The following is a 24,178-nucleotide window of genomic DNA, read 5'->3' as shown; positions in this document are numbered from 1 at the left end:
TTCTCTGGGCAACCTGTGCCAGTGCTCAGCACCATCAGAGGAAAGAATTTCTTCCTTCTATCTCATCTAAATCTCTTTTCAGTTTAAAGCCATTGCCCCTTGTCCTATCACTCCATGTCCTTGTAAAAAGTCCTTCTCCAGCTTTCTTGTAGGCATCCAAGTGTTTGAAAGAGCTGCCCAAACCCCTGGGTCTGCCTGGTTCAGTCTGTTCCTGCTCTTTATCTTCCCTTGCCCCAGAACAGAAGTACCATGGGAGGGTTGTCGGTTCTGCTTAGACCTTAGTGACTCCGCTTGATATGTTGGTGCTTTTCCAGCAGCTTGACGAGAAATCTAGGTGTAGGACCAGCTCTGGTACCCTGTCTGAAATCCCAGCAAAGAGCATCACAGGGTGGGTCTCCCTGGCTCATCCGGACATCTCGCGGTGACAGGGGAGAAAAAACCTTTGCTCCATGGGAGGGGAGAGCTCCTATCTGAACATGTAGTCCACATCCACAGGGAAAACCTGAAGAAAAGTTGGACAAAATCCAGTATCCACTTCTAAACACGCTACCTTGCATCCTCCACCATGCGTTCCCATAACAACAGAGCCACATTAACGCACCTCCGTGATTTCGACCGCAGTCCCCCAGCTGCTCCCATCGCGCCGCAGCGTGGCACATCACGCTGGCTCCCAGCCCCTGCGCGCCCACCCTGGGCACCCTCCAGCACGCGGGACGTGATCCCAGGGAATGCTGGCTGCCCGCTCCCTGGCTCCTTCCTCCCCGCTGCTCATCCTCCTCCTTTTTCCTCACTTAGACCTTAAATCCCATCAATCCCATCCTCAGCCCTAGGGACGGCGAGCGCATGAAGACCCAACGTGAAGGAGATATGTGGGTGTGCAAAGGCACGGCTCAGCGTGAGCAACGCTGCAGATCGGACCCAGACCCGTCCGGTGGCCTCTCCTGTATGGATGTAAGGGGGCACTCCTGGGATTCAGGGCGCTATTTTTATTTTCACTTTGCATTGGGAGCCAAAAAGCTCTTTATTTTGAGAAGCTTCAAGCATTGATTGGATACGGCTGATCCTTCCATCAGCTGGTGCAGTGCCACCAGATGAATAAATCTTGCACGCATCTGTAATTACTGCTTAGCTCGTGTTTAAATGCAGTGTCATTGATCTGCAGAACTCATCAAAATCCATATAGGAATGCATGAAATTACATTGGATGGAGCAGAAAAGTACGTGAAAACATCCATTTTCAGCTGCCTTTGTTCACCAGGAAAAAAAAAAAATAAAAAGAAAGCATTTATTTATCTTTATTCAAATTCTTGGGTTAACTTACAATTTAATCATCAGTTGTAACACCATTTTACAGACTGCTCTTTATGTAGGGACTATATTTCTTTCTCTGAATAGGCCAGCAAATTTGTGCCAGCCTTATAGCATCTGCCCCTACATGGGCCAAATCCCTGTTAAAAGCATGGAAGAACATCTCTTAAGGGTTATAAAACTCGGTACGGAAAGGTCTTGTGATTAAAGCTCCTGACCGCGATTTAGGGACCCCAAACTGACTTCCAAGCACCACCACGGACTTCCCATCATGTCCTTGGCTGAGTCATCTATCCCCTTAATACTTATATCCCTCCTAAAGCAAGTGTGATTAATAACAGCTCCCTGCTCCGGTGGGAGGTTGGGAGGACACATCAATCATGCTCAGCGAGAGCTGAGGTGCTCCAGCAGTGAAGAGCACTGAAACACGGGCTGGGTGAGGGCGATGCTCATGCTAACCAGCCATCTGCTCCAGATGCTCTCCTCCCCTGCTGCAGCCAAGGGGAAGCTCAGCAGAAGTATTTATTGGCAACAAAGTCCGCACTGTTTGGTAGAACTTCTAATGTTTTCCAGACTTAAGGCTGCTCTGGGTCAGCTCCATCCTCCCACTGGAAGTGAGGTGGTCCTGGGTTGGTTCAAACTTCTCCTACCAAGCAGGCAGAGACTCCTGGTCCACCCGCCTGGCTTACTGCAGCACCTTGGCCCATGGCTCGCTCCCAAGAGACATGGTCAGTGGCAGGTCCATGGGCAGACAGCAGAGGCTGTCTCGTTCCGAAGCCTGCTTCTGGCAGGGATGTGTCTGCAGGGCACAGGGGAATGTCCCTGCACAGCCTCAAGTGCAGAGACAGTAGCTGTGGAGGAACATGCCTTGGTCGTGTCCTCAGCTCTCCTCCCACACCAGCTGCATGGCCGGGCTGTCCCATACGGAGCATCCCAAGCTGATTTTATCACACATGCATCCCTGGTGCATCTTCAACTGAGCATGAGGATCAGCCCCCTCCTGCTGAGATCTGGGAGGAACCCAAGCCCCTGTCAGATGGGCTGCAGGAGCCTGACCTTCCAGGGGTGGTTGACTGGCGACAGGAGGCTACGACTGCAGACGTCTCTGAGGTTGCTAATACCCATAAGAGAAAGAGAAAGGAAAAGTGGGTGGTCAGCAGGATATCTCGCCAGCCCAGCCTGGCCCAGGTGACAGCCTTCGTCGCCTTCCCACCTTCCTTCTCCGGTGGGAACGATCGAGCTGTTTTGATACCCGGCAAACAAAGCTCCTCCTAACAACGATTCAGCTGAACGTTTTCTAAAGAGATGAGAAACTCCATGAATTTGCCTTTACGTGTCTCTGCTTCTGGATCCAGCCCGGACTGACACCAAAATGCTGCAATACCACAAGCAAAGCCATTCTCGGAGGAGCCACAGCCTGACAGCTGCTGAGAAGGACCAGAAAGGCCATTTGCACAGCACGGATTTTACATGCCCAAGAGATCCACCTATGTCTGGGATAACTGAGATGTTTTTAGTGTGCAGCCAAGGGTAAAATCTCCAGGTTTTGGTTTTGCTAGCTGCAGGTCACACCTACCCACGGCAGAGCATCAGCTGGTTTCGGTACCCATGGTTTCTGGCAGGGATGCTTCAATGGGATTTGAAAGCAGAAATCCCTATAGCTTGCTAATAGGTCAGGAAAACGGACAGATGAGAAGATCCAGAAGCGTGACTCCTGCTCCATCACCAGTAACCCATCTTCCTCAGCACAGTGAGCGTGTAAACGAGGCCCTTGATCAAAGTCGGCTCCCGACAGACCCACCCCACTCTTCAGAACTTCACCCAACTACAAGCATCCTCTGTCTACTTGTAACTAACACGTTTCTTCCTAACATGAGATCCGAATCCGTCACCTGTGCCACCCCTGCGGCAGACGGACACCTAGCACTGCAAAAGCACTGCAGCTATATCTATTTTTTTCCTTCCAGCCTAAAACCAGAGATGTTAATGCTACTTCCCTATTTACAAGTGTGTAAATAGATGTCCCGGGCCTTTGTGCATACATTGACGAATCTCCCTGGACAGTGGCTGATCAAAAGGTTAAAGTCCACGGGGCTGTTGTCGATGCCTGTCTCCCATTTGAGCTGAGCGGGTGGACCAGCCGCCCCACATGGACGCACCGGGAGCCCTGCTGCAGTGCGGGTGCTTCGTTATCCCACACTCCCCATGGCTTATTTTTAGCCCCTCCTTTTCTTTCCTTTCTTTCTTCTTTTTTTTTTTACGGTATAGAAAGCCATCAGCTCTGCTGTCAGCAGGTTTATAACAGCAGCCCTGGAGAAAAAAAAAAAAAAAAAGCATCAAACCCACTTACTCTGTTGCATAAAGGTTTAGGCATAAATCCTGCTCACTGCCAGGGTGCTGAGTCCCGCCATGCCACATCCCTGCTCCAGCTCAGCTACCGGCCTTCGGAGACGGTCTTCGGAAGGAGGCAGGGGCTTACGTAAAGCGAGAGCCAGGCTGGAGCTGTCGAGCCTTCCTCCGCTTCAGCCAAAGTTCGATTAGTGCCAGTGGCTGCCCCGGCACACGGAGGACACCTGCGTGCAGAGCCACTGGGAGAGGAGACCTCGCACATCCCGCCACGCGTCATCCCAGCGGGCTCCAGTTTACGTAGCGCTGCTGGAAAGATCCAGCCGGCCGCCATAAAAATTCTTTTTGCTTACAAAAGAGAGGCCCGTGGTCAGCGGCTCTGCGCTAAATGAGGATTTAAATCACAGAGGCTTTAGCGAACGAGCGATGTCGCCCGGATGAGGACACTTCCAAAAGGGATCGCACCGCTGCTGGCAAACCGCCTTCACCAGGTCTGCCCATGCCGTGGCTGCCAGGGCGCTGGCGACAAACCCTCCGGGTCTCTAAGCAGCATCGTATTAAGCGACCGTAAAGCAGACGGTGACATACAGAACACGGCAGCTGTGGCTCCCTCCTTTCCCCATCTTGGGTAGGATCCAGGAGATCAGGAAAACCCCTTCCTGGCGTGGCGAAAGGCTCCGAAGGGCTTCCGTGCAGGAGCATCTCAGGAGCAGAGCAGAGATGCTCCACAGGGGATGTGTGGAGGTCTACGGAGATGTCTGCAGAGAAACAAGTGGGGAATCGGGAGGAGAGAGAGGGCAGCTGTTCCCATACAATAATTAAAAAAAGTTAAACTCTGACATGGCAGTTTGAAAACCAGCAAGAGGCAGTTTTTCACAGACAGAGTAGCTGAGCTGGGAAATTCCTCGCTGCAGATGTGGCTGTTTGAAGTTTACATTGCTTCAAAAAGCACCTAGACAAATTTCTGGAAGAAAAATCATTGAAGGGTAAGAAATATAAAGATACCACCCTTCTCTTTGAAACTCCGTTATCTGTATGAAATATTGGAGGCTGGGAAAACTGTCCGAGTACTGCATACTTGCTCTGTGTTCCTACTCTTCTCTCAACATCTGCTCTTGCACACCAGTTAAGCTAGGTGGGTCACTGATCAGATCCAGACACATTGTTTTTCTCTTTTGGAAGGGCTCCAATATAAATCTTCATCCTCCCCTCTTGCACACCGTCCAATTTTCAAACCTCGTTGCAGAAAGATGAGCCCACATCTGCTTTTCCAGGGCGGCTCCAAACCATTTCTGAGTAGGTGGTCAGCATTGGCTTTCCCTCTGGAGCCCACCTCTCCCCCAGCCAGAGCTCTCCGATCACAAACTCGGACTGTGCCCCAGTGTCTTTTTATTCCAGCAGTAACCAGACCATGATGTCCTGTTGACCAAAGCGCCGCTGGTGAGCAAGGCTGGCCGGCAGCTTACGCCCGGAGACCAGCAGTTCCAGCTCCCTGTGTCCCCTGATGGACCTTTGTTACATGGTTGCTGTTTAGCAACTCTGCTCATCTACATATGATGCTAAAAATTGTTCTGGATTCAGTCATGCCTTGGAAAACTGGGAGTCTAACTAGGACAGCTAAGCTCCAACCTGCTTTTGTTCATCCCGCTTGCCTATTAGCATTAATACCAACTTGTCAAGTTGATCTTGACATACAAGCCCTGCTTCAGTGCAGGGGGGATAAAAAAGGGCTTCGCAACACGCCATCCCTCCTGCTAAGATTTGGCACCATCCTTTCATAGCGAGGACCATCCTCATTTCCCAGGGGACAGTAATAAAACCCCAGAGCATCCAGCTGTGTTCGTTCAGGAGGATAACCCCAGTGACCATCGCTCTGACTGTTAGCAGCCTGTGAGAGCCCGGCACCAGAAGTGGCTTGTCGCTGGTTGGGTTTGGGGAAGGGAAGCTGGGGAGCGTTTGCGCTGGAATCTCATCTGGTCGGACACGGGATGAGATTTCTCATGGGGAGCCGCGGCAGGAGAACAGAGCCTGCCGTATGATTCCCATGATTCGCGGCAGGGCGGGACTGGCTGAGCGGCGAACGCAGCCAGAAACACCAAAGTCCAGGAACGAATTCCCAAGACCTCCCTTCTCTGGGCTGGGCTCAGAAAACGCCAGGCGACACTCGTGCCCTCTTAGCTGAACCATTCATCTCCTGAGGTCTCCTTCTGCTGCCACCATATCTCCCCCAGAGCGCCCGAGGGGCAGCATGTCCTGGGTTAGGAGCCCAGGAGGGCTCTGCACGCACGTGTGCGCGTCGTGGTCCCTACCCTTAGTGGGACTGATCTCCGAAGGGACACGATGCCGCGGCTCGGCTGCATTTCAAGCCTTTCGTAAGCCATGGTGATTGACGCCGCGCGTTGCATCACTGCCGCGTGTGCTGGACAAGCGCTGGGCTCTCAGAGTGGGCGGTGGTTGATTTTCCCCAAAAATAATGTTGTGGTGCCACAGCCTCCAAGGTGTTTGCCCAGCAGCGCCGGCTGCCCAGGCAGCCGTACCCAGCTGTGTCACACCATCGGGAAGCAGCACCCATGCCATGGTTTTCTCTTCTGGTAGAAGGTGCTACAAGAGTTTACTGTGCTGTTGTGGAGCCGCTACTGACAGTCCCTGAGCCCGGTGCTTGTCCTCTGAGTCCTCACTCTACAGTCGCTAAATATTGAATGGGTTTCATGGTGAATATACGTTGAGCTGTGTGTTCATCGATGAAAGAAGGGGAGAAGCCAAGGTACAAGCTAAGCTCAAATGCAGGCAACCTTCCATCCGGGAACTAGGAAGGAGTACTCGGGTGGAGACGTCTTCACAGAAGCAGCCAGAGTTAGGTGAGATGAATCCTGCTCGTGACAGCCTCAGTTAAAAACTCGGCATCTGCCAGGACATGACGCGGGAGCTGACCCTCAAGCGCCTCTGTGCACGGAGTAGAAAATAACCCATCGGTGACTCAGCTGCATCTGCTGACAAACGAGGATCTGCTTTTCCGACCAAACACAACGCGAGCCAACGAAACGAGGCTGGGGTGTCCCACGCACCGCCTTTCCTTCCCAGAGGAGACATGGACAGAGGCCAGGACCGGCAGGACCGAGGAGCAGCTGGGAAGATGCCTCTGTCTCCAGCTTCCTCTCCTGAAGTTCCCACTCCCGAAAACCCGCCCCAAACCAAGACCCCAGCCGTGGCTGCTGCTGCACCATCACTTCTCCAGCACCGGGGACGTGAGCTCGGCCTCGGCGCGGTGTCAGCACCCGGTGTGTGCACGCTTTGAGCTGGACGCTGCCTGCGAAAAGCCTGCCAAGGTGTGCCTTTGAGGCAAGAAAAACCCAGCAAACGTTTAACCGTTTTGTTGCCCTTAGCCTCGACAGACATGAATGTGGGTCTGTGTAAGCCTTGCCACAGGTATCCGGCTCTGACCGCCGCTGGCGACCTCAGCTACGCTCCTCTGTAGGAGAGAGCGGAGCCTTTGGCATGGGCGGAGGGTGCCCGCGGTGGCAGAGCGCCTGGGGAGGGGTCCCCGTCCACGCGCTGCACGTAGGCGGCTGCTGCTGGGCTGTTCCCACGGGATAGCTCGGACAACGGTCCCTTCTGCGTGCGGTGTCTCTGGCATCAACAGTGCTGCTGCCACGTGCTGCTGGCAACCGAAAATGAAGGCGCCAGGAACTATATTTACTCCCTATTTTCCATATTACAGAATGTCAGCTCGGCCTTGCAGAGCGTCTGCCTGTCGTAGCCTGGGTTCCACGAGCTGCTCTCCCTCTGCTTGGGAAATGCCATTTCTGGTGCGTTTTGCCGGGCTTCACCTCCCTGATACACTGAGTGACTCAGGAACCTGCAATCTGCTTCAAAACAAAGCATTTAAGATAAAAGATATACGCAGCAATGGAGGCTGCTCTGGCTCAGGACTATAAATGCTCCAGGGTTATTCCTGTACTCAAAAACCTTCTAACCTTTCTTCATCTTTTTTTAACCCCTGCGAGCCCTGGGCAAGGCAGGCTGCAACTAAGAGCTGATGTGTCGTTTCAGGTACGCTTCTGCTCGAGTGTGCAAAGCCCGGAGCTGGGACGGGGCAGGAGCTCTGATGCCAGCACCGCGCTCCGAGGATGAGGCGGAAGGGGGAGAGCCGAGCACTCGCTCCGCGCCCTCCAAAGTGCTCTTGTTTCTGCTGGTTAAACAGACGCCAGCTTCTGAGGGGATTATGCATCATCGAGCCTCTTGGCTGCGACGACTAATTATCTCCAGCAACAGTTTGGCCTTGAGATTTGCGGTTCAGAGGGCTTACCAGGAGCGCTGCCATCCAGCACCATGTCTAGCAGTTTGTGCCCGCTTGGATTTCCCTGTTCCCAGAGAGCTGGCACCCCTCAACACATCCCAACCCCACCCAGAAGACCAGCAACTCAATCCAAGCAGCCTGGGCAGGGAGCACCAGCGCTCCAGGGAAGCCTCGGAGATACCTCCAGCAGGAGCAAAGGGGAACAAGAAGCAGCTGAAATCAGCTCAGCATCCAACAGCAGCCTGCCTGAGCTTCCCGTTCCCGCAGCTGGATGTTGGCGCGGCAGCCGTTCCGTGGCACGCTCCTGCAGCCGAGCTTCGTGGGGTGCGCGCGCCCATGGGGCCCAGCTCAGCTGCTGCCGAGTCCAGGGGAAAAAAGTCTTCTGCAGCCTGAAATGGGAGAAATGCCAGGGGAGAGCAGCCAGAGGAGTAAACAGTTTTGGAATGCAACCTCAAAACCAGCACTGAAAATGTTGTATACTTCCATATAAATTGATGGCTGACCCTTGTAGAGACTAGCAGGCACAGACGAAAAGCAGACCCAGGGGACTGAAATAATTTAGGGCGTTGAGAAACACCTGGAGAATGATGGAAAAGACTAGAAATTATGGAAAGAGACGAAGAGGGAAGTTAATCGAAAAGGCAAAGGGTGTGTTGGCAAGCGGGTGTCAGAGCTGGGGTGCCAGGCAGTCGGGCCGGATGCGTTAGTGTGGGAGAGACCTTGAGGCACCGGACTCACAGAGCTCGGCTCACCTGAAGCCGGGGCAGGATGAGTGTTGGGGATGCTGAGTAATCCTCCATCACAGCACTGCTCAAGCACCGGGAAGCAAAGCCCTTACCCAGACAGATGCTAGAGACCCCCCAGCCAAGGTTCCTATGGAGATGTCCCAGCTGGGATTGGGAGCTGGACACTGTCAGGGAGGAGAGAGTGAATGGGGTGGATCCTGCTCGGCTCTGCTCCCTCTATCACCATCATCCTGCCCTGTCGAGAGGCTCATCAGCTCCCCCAAACCCCTGATCCTCCAGATTAACTCCAGTGGAGCCAGGCACAGGAGGCTGCATCACCTCCATGGACACGAACGCAAAGGGCAGCAAGGCTTGCCAAGGCTCAGAGCCAAGGGGTACGCAGGATCAAATCCAATCTGGAGGTAATTCGCTGCCGGACAGCCAAGAGGAACACTGCATGGAAGCGCTGTAGGCTGTGCTCGCTGGTAGTGAGGGTGAGAACCCCCTGAAGTCCCAGCACGCAGCCTGGGCTTCAAAGGATGCTGCTGTTCCCAAGCAAATCATCGCCCATCGAAGGCAGCAATTACAGTAACGACCTCCTCCATCACTGTGCTGCTGTGGTGCTGAGTCCTTTGGCCAGTTTGCAGTAGATTTCTTCGTTTGCGGCACTCCCAGCATTAAAGGCGGACCTCAAAGGCAAGAATAATTAATAGGGAACGTCAAATTGGAGAGAGCTGAATGATAGGAAAATACAGAAAATGAAGGTGGAGGAAGAGAGAAGCATCTTCAGGATACTGTCAACACCTGCAAGAGGGAAAGAAAACCCTTCCTTCTCTTACAGCTCCACTTTTTACCATCACCTCGAAGTGTTTTGCTCCTGAGGACAGAGGAGAGGCTGGCGCTCTGAATCACAGCACTGCAGAGCCGCCCCGGTCTGCGGGGACACGTGGAGAAATGCAGCTGTCTCTTAAGGAACAGGAGTTGCCACCAGTTGTGAATAGATGAGTGATGGTGGCTTCAGCCATCATGGCAGAGGATCTGATTTCAAGTGAAGCCCCATTCATCCATCCAGGGCCCATCATAAGGCTATTAAGGGAGCATCTGTCACAAAAACACAACGGCTTTAAATGTTTGGAAAAGAGCACAATGGAAATAAGCCTGCTTAGTTTCTATACTTTTCTCTGGGTGACACAATTCTTGCAGTTCTTGAGCGAAAACAAGTGACAGGCAGCCAAAATAGATGATTTGAGCGGGCGAGGTTTGTTTTTCACCTTGGCGTAGAGTTTGGGTGTCTGTTTGATCTTCCTGGCTGGTGCGGTAGGCACAAAAGCCAGTGGCAGTGAGTTTCCTTGGGTAGCAGAGTGCACCGGCGCCCTGGCTCCCAGCATTCCCTCCAGGACACAGATGGGAAGCCTTCTGCTCTCTAACACAAGCAGGGAAAGCATCTCCAGCGGCAGGACAGGGCGTCACGTTCAGGCCAAGCGGGATGTGCTTTGGCAAGGCACAGGGGGAAATGTGCGTGCTAGCGAGTCGGTGTGACTCAGTTGCTCATCAGGGCTAAACCTACACTGTATGTTAAAAAAAAAAAAAAATCACATTTAGCTAAAGTGAAAGAGAAAGTTGAGCTCAGACATCATGGCTGTCTTTATGTGAATGGTTCCAGCTCATACTTAACTTGCGCTCACCGGTAAACTCATACTCACTGGGGACAACGATGTCTTCTCCTTCCTTACAACTCCTCTTACTTACTACTTACTTACTTACTTCTCTTTGTTCTCTGCAAGCTGCACTAGTCAAAGCTCCCATCCTCTGGCCAACACCTGAACGGGTCCGTCCCCCCCTCTCCTGCCCCTGCTGTGTCACCTGCAGAGCTGCTTTATTATATTCACAGTATATTGAAAGCATCTCATGTGCATTAGAATGATGCTCCTGGGGCTAGAGGTAGGAGGCATTTAGGCCCCGTAATGCACATCAAATCCTCTTTAAGAGGAACTGGAGTGTCTATATGCAGCTCGACGGCGGTGAGAAAGACTTCACTGTGTGGTGCAGTGCTGTGTTTATGATTTGTATTAAATCATAATCCAAATTCCTCTTTTCTTCGTAAATTACATTTAGTTGGGCTGGGTTGTTTTGAGAAATTATCTTGAATGCGGATGAAAAAATGGATTGTGATTGTATGTGCGCAGCTGTTGGATTCCTCTACAAAAACGTTTCACACTGAAAGACAGGACTTCCTACCCAAAATTTCAGCCCGTGGAGGCATTGCCTATGTCCATAGATTTTAAGCCTAGACCAGAATAAGGGTAAATGTTTTAAAACTATCCAAGTGTTTCAGAAAGCTAAGTCTCCCTCCACCCTGCAAAAAAAAACCGATTTAAACTCCTCGATTATCTCCATCTAAGCGGGCCCTTGGATTTTGTCCAAGCGCTGCACCTCCCGCAGCCCCAGCCCTACGCTGGGTTCCAAACCGAAGCTGTGACTCACTCGGGCACATTCATCTCCCTTAATTTGAGCTGACTGCGTCTCGTCGGAGCAAGCCGCCCCGTCTCCCTCCCTTCCCGGCGCAGAGAGAAGCATCTCCCAAAGGTGCCTCGACCTGTCTGTTCTGGGAGCGAGACCTAAATGCTCCGGCCTCTTCTCCGAAAAGGCTGTGACGTTGCGAATAAACCCTTGCAGAAAAGCACGTGCGTGTGGAGCATCCAGCACAACGGACCGGTCGGGACCTTCGTTCTTCAGGGAATAAAAATAGCAAGGAATATTAAAACTGTATATTTTCACAGATTGCAGTCAGGGCTCACACCACACACACACTTAATTTCCTGCTTTCAGTTCACTATCAGATTTTATGCCTGGGTTAGTGGGGTTTGTGCAACATTTCTTTCTCCTCAGAACAGGATTTTTTTTTCCTTTAGCTACAATACGTTCAGCCATGAAAAACGAGATTGAAAAAGATTAATAGGAAGCTGAAGGACTCATCTGAGATTGGCAAAGATTAATGTGTGTCTTATTCTTATCTGTTTTCTTTTTCTTTTCCCTTCTTCTCTTAGCTACCTAGACAGCTTAGATCGAATCGGAGCTGCAGACTACCAGCCCACGGAGCAGGATATCCTCCGAACCAGGGTCAAAACAACTGGCATCGTAGAAACCCACTTCACATTCAAAAACCTCCACTTCAGGTTAGTCTAAAACTGCACAGTATGTTTTCAGGGCGTCTATTCGTCACGTCATTTCCCCATAGTGCCCGAAGGAGAAATTGTTAAACTGCTGGTTAACACACGGATGGCTCCCGCCGCAGAGGGCACGGCGGTTTGGGGGTCAACGATACGCGGTGTTCGGCCATCTTGTCTTGAAAATCACTGTCTTTAAGATAGGAGCTCACGATACCTTCTTCTAACCCAAACGACACCACTTTGCTGGGAGGTATAGTATGAGACCGGCCCCAGGTCTGATGAGGCTCATCAACGTAAAAATATTTGGCCAAATCTTTTCTCTGAAGTGGGTCAGTCACACATGGTTAACGCTGTATATTGACACTCATGATGCCAGCTGGTAGAGAGGAAAAGGCATGAAGACAGAAAGTCACACACAGACAGTATTTGGGGCATATAAAACTCAAGAGTGTGTGGAGTCCTCTTCCGTGGGCCCTTTGGGACCCAGCACTCTGCTGCGGCTGTCCCAGGAATCCCCACACCCCTACCTCCAACTGCTCCCCCTGGTCCTCCTCGGCTCCAGGCTCTGGAGGAGAAGACCAAGCCAGTGGTTAAAGACCTGTTGCTTGAGGTTTGGAGCCTTCCAGGGACCATGTGGTCCAAAAATGCCAAAGTTTCCTCATAACTAAGAGAGCGTGGGCGCTGACGGTCCTCTCCTGTGCCGTAGGCTCTTCGATGTCGGGGGCCAGCGGTCAGAACGCAAGAAGTGGATTCACTGCTTTGAGGATGTCACAGCGATCATTTTCTGTGTCGCGCTGAGTGGCTATGACCAGGTGCTCCATGAAGATGAAACCACGGTGAGTCTAACTGGGTCTTGGTGGCCCCAACACTTCTTTATGGGATACCATGTAGCCAGCAGCTCCTCAGAGGTCGCCAAGCGCTCGCTGGTCTGCGACAGTAATGTGCTTTTGTTGATCACTCCCCCTTGACTCCGAAATCCTGGGGACATTTGTCCTCCTCCGCACTCTCCGAAGTCAAGTCTGCATGCCCAGGTAATGCTTCCTTGAACCGGGAAAGTCACGGTGGTTTATTTCTCCTCTCTAGCTGACCTGTGTGTTTTCAAAATGTGTTAATGGGACCCTATATCCAGAGAGAGGAGATACATCTAGGTGGGTGCTTAAAACAAACACGAAGGAAGCGGTGATGCCGTGGCGCAGAGGTGCGGGACGGCCGTGCGCGCCCGAGGCAGGCTCGGGCTGGGAGTGGAACCTGGTTCTTCAGGCTACAGAAATTCATTTTCCTGAGTAAGACTGGAACTGTTTGGTTCCTCAGGTAATTTGCTCTAGGAGAGCTTTTATGACTTCCCACTGTGCCATTAGGCTCAAAATACCATCTGGAAGTAAAGCCAGCGAGAGCCTGCGCGCTCCCTGGTATTAGAGCGCAATTAATATGAGCGAATTAAGCACACAGAAGACTCATTTCCATCTTCTGGCCGTTCATGTGGTGTGACGGGGGTGCACGCTTTCGGGACTAACGACGGCTGCGGCAGGCACCCGGTCGCATTTGTCTAACGAAAAGGAATCGGAGGCCGGACTCGGACTCGGTAATGATTTCGTCTGTGCCCGGTCTGCGGCAGCACGGCGGGCTCGCTCCTGCCAGCGCTGTCACTCTGAGACTCTTTATTCTCCTGCTGGTAAAGGTGTCAGGCTTGCAGAAAGCTGATGGTGAGGAAGGAATCGAGGGCAAGAATGCTGTTAGGTACCCGTTGCCTCCTCCCCAAAAGACCGGGGGAGCGGTGGTTTCCAGCCTCTTTGAGCCAGGTCTGGGAGCTCTAGCAAACTGTGTGATGAAGTCACCTGATTGTCTGGGTTGTACTGATGCCAGAATTCAGGGTGGTGTTAACATCACGACTATGTCCCTCCAGACTGACTGAGACACCCTACACCCTCTCATGTCCACTTATTTATAATCCTCAGTTATCACCTCCCTCTGCCCCTGGTCCTGATATTCTCAAGGATGCTCAGTCCTGTAGGATCTATTGGGAAGGAACCGAAACCTCGTGATGTGATTTGAAAAACCCAGCCGTCAGCTCAGTGCCATAGAGCTCTGCACCTGGGCAGGAGAAACACACCCAGGAGAAGAAGAAGAGTACGCAAGGAGAGGGCAGATGCAGGGAGTGAAGCTGCCATCTGAGCCGTGCTCCGTAGGTATAACTTGGGCTGTGACACCCCAAACTGCGAAGCCAAAGGCAGTCTTTGATACAGGTGACCTTTGGGTGCCAGTCGACACGAGCCAGAGCCTGTGATTCAAAGCCTCGGAGCACAAAACGGGAAGGTTTGAATGCCAATGCCCTTTTTTGAAATGTCAACCTTAACTCAGCTCCTCTGAGACGGACATTATGGCATCTCTCCTGGGGGTGCTGAGCTCTGCCAGTGACCATCCATCACCCAGTAGCACCCTGGTGACGAGCTGGGTGCCAGCTCAGCCTCCTCCAGGAAATCCCCCGCTGCAGAAATCGGGATTTAGGCAGCTCCAAACTTCGCTCTTGCGTCCGGAAAGCAAGGCTTACCTGCTTTCCAGACACAAGAGCGAAGTTTGGAGCTGCACTCTGGCTCAGCACTGACTCCCCCCTCAAGCGTTCGGTCTCCTCCCTGCTAACGTGGTTCCTCTCCAAAAACCCAGCAGTAAAAGCAGCATCTCTTCAGTCTGCCTGCATCCATCACATCTGCCGGCTCTGATGACGTAAATCAGCTTTTATTGCTTCTCACTTCAAAAAAAAACAAAGAGGAGGCAGCTGAGAGAGTGAGTTAGATGCTGCTCCTCCATCTTCATTTTCTATAGAGATGCTTACTATGGGTCTGGGCACTTCCAGCTGTGTTAAGTCGCCGAAGGTTTGGGGGTTGTACAGATGTCGCCGTGAGTATGAAAAGACTTGTAGAACTTCCATCACTTGGCAGCGAGCCATGAGAGGGAAAGAGCCCCACTGCATCACCAAAAAAAAAAAAAACCAAAAAAAACCCCACCCTTGCAGAGCCAGTGCCGTAGGGAGAAAAGCTTTTCAGCAGGGTTAAACCCTGCCCTTAAAAGTCAAGCGCAGCTCTACGCTCATAAAGCTTTTTTTGTGGCGTGTTGCGCTCTTTGGTTGAAAAGCCGGAGCGCCCGTCCTCCTGCAGCCGCTGAAAAGGGCCGTTGTGTGCGGAGCCAGCGCTCCCTGAGCCCAGGTACTCGTTTATAAGGGATATATTTTCTCTCTGATTCCCTCAAAAAGTAATACCTCAGGAGTCAAGGACGGCAAGTACATCTCTATGTCCGGATCGGGAAAACGCAAATAAAATAAAGAGAACTTTCTGCACCTGTGGTTTCTAGACCCACACACCCGTACAGACCACGCTTTGTGTAGAAACTCCCAGTGCCGTTGAATCCAGCCCCTCCTGTTGTCCCAAACACCTTCTATGCCGCTGTCGGCAGGTCTAAAGTGCTTCGCCGCGTGCCCGGCTCCCAAGGGAGGGGAGCAAGCCTCCCAGGAAATGCAAGCAGTGCCTTCGTCAGTCCTGTTGCTGCCAGCCACAGCCAGAGCTCCCCGGGCAAAATTCCACCCTCTGCCCAGCCCATCCAAGGCACAAGACACTGTCTTCAAGGTATGGCACCTGCCTCTGCATCCGCCTTTGCCGAGTCCGTCACAAGGAGCTGCGGGGCTCTCTGCCGTATTTACACAGCGGGAACATCCTGCTTGAGCCGACGGAACAACTCTGTGGATTGCGTCTTCGCGTAACGAGGCTATTTCGTCTCGTTTGTGACTTCCCTTTATGTTTCATCAGCAGAGGTTACAGGAGGAAAAGCCTCAGATCTGTAATCTGGGAGGAGAGAGGGACAGCAGGCGTGTTAATGGGTAAAAGCAGAGAAGACGATTAACAATGGTAGATTCGCGTTATTCCTTCTAAATGGAATTCCTAAGGAATTTTAAAAAAGAGAGTGACAGCATGGGACCTGTCGTGGGAACCGAGATGATCCTCTTGGGCTTTTGCATTGCAAATTCAAAGGAGTCACAGCAAGAGAGGGAGATGTTCACGTTGCACATTGCTGCCTCCGAAACTAAGATATTTAGGTCATCAGTATCTAGGCAAGACATGCAAGTATTGTTTGTGTCCCTGCTGGTGGGCACGGGACGGGTTGAAGGTGACCCTTGGTGTGCATTAGTGTTGGCCTGTTGGTTCCTGTGTCGTTGCGTGACCTGGTTAGTGTGCTCTCTCTGCTGTCACGGGGCAAGGAAAATGGAATTGCAGCGCTCAGAATTGCCTTAGGAGTGATGAAGCAAGTGGAAGGGGCTTGGGCATCTTCAGGAATATAAGCAGGAGAGGGAATATGGAGTTTCTGTGCTCAGGAGAACCATTGGTGTCCTTATAGTTTGCGTGACAGTTCGCACTTCATCACCAAGGAAAACAAAAAAGATGGAATCGACCGTGTGTTGCAGAAATAACCAGGTCTCCTCCCATGCTCTGGTGAAGAAAAGATGGGGTTTATGAGAGTGTTTCTGCCTGGGCAGTCTGGACCGCAGCACCCTTTCCCCCTCACACTCCACAGAATGCCCTTCACACTGGCGATGGGTTCTGTCTCTTGTCCTGCACAGGAAAAGTTTGGAAAAGACTTCCAGTTTGGATGGGCGCGTGGTTATTCCGCTGTACGGTGGTGTACAGGTTATTCCTCTGTACGGTGGCCGGTGGGCCTGCGTTCCTCCGTGGGGTGTAAAGCATTTGCAGGCGTAAGGATGTACAATACTGATTTTTGAAATGGGAAGTGACGTTAAGAAGCCGATGTTTCAACAGCCCTTCTCTTAGTGACAGACCCAACTTAAAGTAGGAAAAAGGAGCGCAACGGGTCCAAAAGCAGGTGAAGTAATTTATATCCCTTCATCTGTAAGTATGAGAAGTGGGATCGTTAACACCTCCTGGCAGAGCGGGCACGGCTGCCCCATCACAGCTGCTCCCGAGAGGGGCCCTGGGGAAGCTTAAAGGGTCTTTCCCTGTGGATTTACTGGTAGGATGGGGGATTATTTGGGGACCTTAACTTCTCACTCCTCCTTCAGCAGCAGCCTGTCCTTTTCCACATGGCACCTGGCGCCTGCCTCCCCATCCTCGTCTCAGCCAAGGCCTGCCCCAGCTGCTGGAGGGCTCCTACAAACATCTGTTAGATCAGAGTTGGAAAGGGAGGAAGTGAGGCTTTCCCGATGTTAGGCAGCACCAGGACAGCTCGTGTCCACGCGTGGGCTCCCGGGAGCCCTCCTGGGACGCGACAGGATTTCCCACGTGGCATCAAGGTACGGCAACAGGAGCAGCCGTATCCACGCACCGGGATATCGCTCTGCACCTTTGGCACACACGGAAAGCGGTTCCTTGGGTTTGAATAATGTTGTCTTCTCTTTAGTGGTGGGGAAGGAAAAGGTGGATTTTGAGACGAGAACCTTTCCCTGGGCAATACGGAGGAGCGGGCAGAGCAGTGGTTGTATTTACTGAGCTCACGGGCAAAAATCACCATGTAGAGAGCAGAAAGTCGGGTCAGGCAGCCTCGGGGAGCTTCGAAACTTGCTTCTGGAATTTGAAAGGAATAGAGGAATTTTATTGTAACTCTCATTTTCTACAGAGATGTATTGGTTTGTGCTGTGTGTGTGTTCTGGTTACGACTGGACGCTGAGAGTCACTGTTTCTTGGGAAAACACTCGTTTCCTAACAGGTATTAACGCAAATTAATCAAACCCCATAAGCAAAGCAGAAGGGTTTCCATAGGATCCTTGTGTAGTCTCGCTACTGTAGGGAAGTCAGATTCACCCGACCGCAAAGCCCAGCTCAGGAGAAGTGCTCAGCTTCTGTTTCTTAGCCAAAACCGATGTCACCCGTGGTGCTTCCCGTGCCATGAGGTGTGGTACGGGGCTGGCGAGGTGCAGCGTGGTAAGTACGGTGAACTCCGGGCTCGTGGCTGCTGTGGGTGATGTATCGGTTTAACCCACGAGCTGCATTCGTGTGTTTCTTTGTGCTTCTATTTTAAATCGGCAAGAGTGATAAAAATGTCATTAAAAATGTTCTGTGAGGGACCTTGCTTGAAAAACGGTTAATTATATTTGCTTTCTGTTCCCCTGACCACCCTCCGCTTTCTTCTCTCCTCCCAAAGGCTCTGGGTAGCCAAGGAACAACTGTACAAAACCTTGGCAGGTTTCTACACGGTTACAATTTTGACACCACGAGTAGCAAAGAGGAGCTTTGCTCCGGGGCTCCCACACCAGCCAGTGCAAACTGGGCTGGCGGAAAACCGCACACAGACGTGGGATGATCCAGATAAGCAACGTCTTGCGACTCAGACCCCATAAGTCAATGTGGTTTTACGTTTGTACGTGATCATTGTCTTCCTCGTGTGTCGGTACAACGCACGGTGGGGAGATGCTCGGTCACTTCAAGCCTGGTGGCAAAGCGTACGGTACGGCGAGTCGCGCGCGTCCTGTTTCACTCTGGGTCGGATCAGATGGTTCCATCAGCCACGGAGCCACTTGTATCTAAATAAAACATTTGGCAGCAGCTAAAGCGTATCAATGAAAAGGAAAGTGTTAATCAATAAAGTGCTGGGCTCCATTATGCTGCCAGCACGGGCGTGAAACGGAGCGGGAGAGGGGTGAAAGCCTGCGGCTCTCTCCTGCACCATTCCAAATATCCCAGTCCGGCTGGCGGGGACACACTGCACCCACCCCAAAACCCCTCCGGCGAGGGGACCGTGTAGCCCTGTTCTCTCCAGCGTCTCTGCGGCGGTCGCTGTAACCAGTCTCGTGTGTGCACTAGCGGGTTTGGGGAGTGCCGTCCCGAGGAGATGCCGCTGGGAAAAGCCGAGGAGCCGGTCTGGTCTGTACCGTGCTTTGCCTTTGATCACCCCCTGACTCTTGGGTGTGCTTCGTCCTCGCCGCGCCTGCTCTCTCCGCTCCCCGGCTCCCGGCTGAGAGACGGCCACGCGCCCGGCGTGCGCACTCCGGCGTCGGCCTCGCGCGCCAAACGTCGCCAGCCTCGGCACCTTCACAGCTTTTCCTCGGCCGACTGACCTTATCTAGCCAAACAAAGGCCAAAAAATGAGCATTTGAGAGACCAACCAAATTTGGCAGGTATGAAGCTTCTCTTGAACCGAGAAAAAAAAAAAAAAAAAAAAAATAATTCGAAGCGAGTTGAGAGTTGAAAGCAGCGGGGAGCATGACACTTGGTTGACTTTGCCGTGAGCTCTTTCCACCGCCATAGAACCGTGTGGTGGACTTTACGACTCTCTAACTGGTCTGCTTTTATCATTCTTCTTACCTCTCTCCTTTCCTGTGTCCTTTTTTTGCATGACCTGTAACCAAAACGTTGACTTCTCGCCCTGCGTGCGTTTGAACGTACAGCTCTTCTGCTGGCCACTAGCTAATTTTCTTCTAGAGGCATGAGCTAACATCAGCAGTAGCTGCCTGACTTCTAGTCTGGTTGTTCTTGGATGCCCTTCGTTACATTTTTCCTTTTTATACTATTTCCTCTTCCTTTTTCACTTTTTTTTCCTCTCTGCCAGACACTTTCTGTTGAGCTATCTTCCAAGAGAACTAAACAAGCAAAAAAAAAAAATTAAAAAAATTAAAAGCCCAACAACACTAAACAAGTAACAAAACCAGGTGAAGGTCACGGCAAGGTCAGTTCCAAAATTATGTCCCCTTGATGTCTGCTTCCAACTCTAGATTAATTCAAGGATCTACCAGTCCTTGGTTAATGTATCCAACCAGTTGTGTGCCACACACACTCGAGAAAGTTTAAAAAAAAAAAAGAAAACTTTTAGAAAATCTGCATGAGCTACAGCAACACGTGTATCTGATCAAAGGGCAAAAGTAATTCCCCATCCATGCATGGTGCATGATGATTTCTGGGAGCTGGGATCCTGTAAATTCTATGCTATGCAAAATCAAAACAGCTCTCTATAGTTAAATGCCCTTCGGTTATTAACCGTGTGTCAGATGTTATAGGGATTGCATCTGTGTACGTATATGTTCAGCTGTATGTATACATAAATTTATTATGTATATCGTAGCTTTTCTTTTTTTTGTTGTTTTCCTCCTTAATTTAGTTGCTTTAGATTTCCCTACGTGTTGAACGTCCCCACATTGCTGTCTTTGGCCTGATGTGATCTGTCCTTTCTGTTGCAGAACCGCATGCACGAATCGCTGAAGCTTTTTGACAGCATCTGCAACAACAAATGGTTCACAGATACATCCATCATCCTCTTTCTAAACAAGAAGGACATATTTGAGGAGAAAATTAAGAAATCTCCACTGTCTATCTGCTTTCCTGAGTATACAGGTAATGAGAAAGCTGGCTGTATAGGAAATTGTAGAATCATGGAACGGTTTGGGTTGGAAGGGACCTTCAAGATAATCCAGTTCCAAACCCCCTGCCATGGGCAGGGACACCTTCCACTACATCAGGTTGCTCAAAGCCTCATCCAACCTGGCCTTGAACACTTCCAGGGATGGGGTGTCCACAACTTCTCTGGACAGCCTGTTCCAGTGCCTCACCACCCTCAGAAGGAAGAATTTCTTCCTTATTTCTCATCAAAATCTCCTCTCTTTCAGTTTAAAGCCATTGCCCCGTGTCCTGTCACTGCACGGCCTTGTCAAAAGCCCCTCTCCAGCTTTCTTGTAGCCCCTTTAGGCACTGGAAGGCTGCTAGAAGGTCTCCTCAGAGCCTTCTCTTCTCCAGGCTGAACAGCCCCAACTCTCTCAGCCTGTCTCCATAGCAGAGGTGCTCCAGCCCTCGGATCATCTCTGTGGCCTCCTCTGGACCCACTCCAGCAGCTCCATGTCCTTCTTGTGTTGAGGGCCCCAGAAGCATATGCTTTGCATAGCAAAGGGGTCCCAGAGTGTTCCTCATCCAGACTGACACTGCGCTGTATCGCAGGCAATGAGGATCAAGATGCACAGCTAGAGCTTCTGTTTGCTTCCCTGCAAGTTTTATTTCAATAAATGCCATAGGATCACCCTCACCACTTTTAGTGGTCCACTTAAAGCGAAAGGATGACTTAAACCCAAGTTCTTCACTGGTAAAGGGCCACCACCACTAAGCAGGTTGTTTGATCTCTGCCCCACGGGCGGTTTCGATGCCGAGCCAGCACCTGCAGATGTGGGGCTGGCAGCACGCTCCTTAAACCCCTGCCCTGGTTCCCAGCATCGCTGAGGAACACGAACCCTCTTGCAGATATCTCAGAAAGACACAGTGAGCTTAACCATTACAGGTGGGCAGCCGGTCTCTGGGAGGCACCAAGGGGCTGCAGGGTCAGCCCTCCAGCGTGCAGACGGCAGGTCCCACATCTTGGCTGCTTCAGCTCAAGCTGTAAATTTTTATCACACTGGTTTAGGACATCCCCAGTTTCCTTCTCAGACAGAGAAGAGCCACAGCAAGCTGTGCCCTGAGCTTGGCCAGGGAGAAGGAGGCCATGGTGATGCTCGGAGATCCGAGCAGAGGCTCTGCAGCCGGGCAACGTGCAAGGAGCCCTTGCTTCTGCTGCCTGTCTGGCATCTGACCTGCTGCTGATGAGAATACATCACCCATGTGAGGGCTGCAGCTGCACCCCGCTGCTTCCCGCTGCATCTCGCCAGCTTCATCACCGTTCCGAGACAGCGTAAAAATAAACTTTTATCGTCATGAATTATTTAAGCTCACCAGAGACATCCAGATGAATCAAGCCGACAGACAGAGAAGCAGATCTCTTTGTCAGGGAACATAGTTGTGGACCGGGAGCACCAAGAGTGTCACATTTCTGGGCAGCCCAACAAATTATTAACCAGAGCTTCCTATCTCCGAGCACTTGATTTTTCACTGTGAATAGGCGAAAGCGATCCATCATCGCTGCTTTGGGCTGGATGGTCTATGACTATGGAGCTCGACGACTCCATCTGAATTCAGAAGAACATCTGCAGGCTCCCTCTCCAGGGAAGGTTTGGATGTTTGTCACTCCCAACACATTTCAGCCGTCTACTCATCTGCTTGGGCCAGAGAGAACCAACATATTCCTGACATGTTTGTCTAAAAAGATCTAATAATGGAAATTTCACAGTCTTTACAGTTGAAAGCTCACAATAGTGCCAACCCCAAAGTTTTCTGGTTGCAAATTAGATTGCTGCTTGCCGTCTTTTGCGTGGCTCATCACCATCCTCTTTATAGCAGCACTTCTATATACCAGAAGGGTTGTATCGTGCTGTCTTTCTTTTGCCCTTTTCTCCATTAAGCAAACCTGCACCTTTCACTCCTTCCTGATCGCATTTTGTGGCCCCATTCTGGAATTATATCCTTACAAATCCCTTACGGCAGAGAGATTAGAACAAGAAAGGATGTCGGTTTAGATATAATTTTTCCTTCCAAGCTATCCCAGCCCAACAGTGGGGGAGGCGACCCCTCATACACACAGAGGAAAACCAATACACTTTGTTTCTGGATCACTTCAGCTCCGAGTGAACCAAACCAGTCTTCCTCAAATCTCAGGGGACTACAAAGATGCTCTAAATTCCTTCAAAGTGCCATTCTGGAAGCTGGGAGTTATCCCAGTGCCCGGGACCCTCCACAGACCTCTTTTCTCTCTAGTGCCATGAGAGAGGGCTGGAAGTCCAAAGGCTGAAAGTCCTTCCACTGATCCAACTGGGATCTGAATGAGAGGTGAAGAACATCTCACCCCAGGGCGTTCAGCAATGCCGTTAAAAGTTGGAAGTTAGCTTGTGCTAATGTTAAGCCAGACTTTAGACCCAAACAAACACTTAAGTTTGCTTATCCCAGCTTTGCTGACCACGGCTCAGAGGATGGAGCCCTTGTGGCCTTGTGAATAAGCAGCATTACTAGAAAGTTGCCCTGGAGTTAAAAAGAATCAGTTGATGAAAGCCTGTAAATCAAACAAGTGGACTTCCAACATCACAAGTCAGTTCCACCAAATGCTTTTAATAAAATGAAGTTTCTGATGTCCATTAGTTCTGCTGACAGGGAATTATTAGAAGACTGCATCCACAAATTTGCTTGCTGTATGCTGGAGCACTGACTGTTTCCATCCCCTTAATTCACTCATGCTTTTAACTAATCCATGATACTTAGCGAAGCAGCAGCAGAATCCAGGGCCTGTTTTAAACCGAGCTGGTGGTAGCAGTTCCCTGCTCTCCCTGAAGGAATCCAGCATCTAAATCCTCCCTCCTGCCTTTGAACAACCAGGGCCACTCTTAAGCTTTTCTAACCCAAAACCTGATGGTTAATGAGGTTTGGCACAGACATCTCTATACATCAAACTGAGAAACTCCTCGTGGTGCGAGTTCAGCCACAGCTGTAGCAGAGGGTGCTGTGATCTTCGTTCCCTCAAAAAAGGGACATTTCGTATTAGCTTTTTTGTATTTTGTTTGAGAAAACCCCACTTTGCTCTGTAACAGAGGCTGGATCTTTTCATCTCCTTTTCTCTTAGTGATTCAGGGAAAGGAGGGCACGGTTGCCGATACTGCCCTCAGTTCATGGACGTTTTTGCTCCTTTTTCCCATCAGAAGCTGAAACTTTAATCAAAAAATCTAAAACAGGAAAGAAGCTAAGCCTCTGCACCACATCAAGCACTTACCGCATTCCTGGCAGGTTTTTTCTCTGTTTTGTCAGCACTAGGTGGTATTTCTTCTGGTTTTCCCATCACAGCCCGTTTAACACTCCGTTCCCTCATCTGTTTCATCGCTGTAGACTATAAACAGCAGCTCAGAATAAAACCCCAGCTGAGCTGACAGTCGGAGAGCATCTCCTCCCTTGCGGCAGTCCTGGCTGGTCGTGGTGCCCGTCCCCGGGATGGAGATGGGGCGGCTGGGTTGCAGTACGAGCTCCCCATATCCCTACAACAGGGAGCTTCCAATTACGGGATCACTTTAACCCCCTCTTTTTCCTTTCGTCTCGGCTCTCTTCCAGGCCCCAACTCTTTCACGGAGGCGGTGGCTTACATTCAGGCTCAGTACGAGAGCAAGAACAAGTCCCCCAACAAGGAGATCTACACGCACATCACCTGCGCCACCGACACCAACAACATCCAGTTCGTCTTTGACGCCGTCACGGATGTCATCATCGCCAACAACCTGCGGGGATGCGGACTCTACTAAAGCCCTCTCCTCCCCTCCTCTCCTCGCGCCCGCCGGAAGCATCCTCCGGTCCGGCGGACAGGTCCTCTCTCTTTCTTTTTTTCCTCCTCAGAAGATGATGAGGAAGAAACACGTAAATCCCTCCTCCCATCCCAGAAAACTTAGCAGCAAGTTCTGCTTTCCCCAGCCCCGTTTTATTTTATTTGGGTTTATTTTTGGTTCATTCCCT

General features: G+C 51.1%; 1 protein-coding gene across 7 annotated transcripts in view; it reads left to right on the top strand.

The window, feature by feature from the left end:
• GNAO1 (G protein subunit alpha o1) overlaps positions 1-23,970 on the top strand; it is a 133,487-nt gene extending 109,517 nt beyond the window's left edge. For all 7 annotated transcript variants that reach the window (XM_086621132.1, XM_086621135.1, XM_086621133.1 and 4 more), the window contains 4 exons: positions 11,724-11,852; positions 12,553-12,682; positions 20,017-20,170; positions 23,783-23,970. In XM_086621132.1, the coding sequence (XP_086477258.1) occupies positions 11,724-11,852; positions 12,553-12,682; positions 20,017-20,170; positions 23,783-23,970 (601 nt within the window). The remainder of the gene's footprint in view (positions 1-11,723; positions 11,853-12,552; positions 12,683-20,016; positions 20,171-23,782) is intronic.
• Positions 23,971-24,178: the final 208 nt, after the last annotated feature.

This window comes from Tauraco erythrolophus, chromosome 15 (assembly GCF_009769465.1).
Source record: "Tauraco erythrolophus isolate bTauEry1 chromosome 15, bTauEry1.pri, whole genome shotgun sequence".
Lineage (NCBI taxonomy): Eukaryota > Metazoa > Chordata > Aves > Musophagiformes > Musophagidae > Tauraco > Tauraco erythrolophus.
Note: the sequence above shows the minus strand (reverse complement) of the source record. Positions and strands in the feature narration are given on the sequence as shown.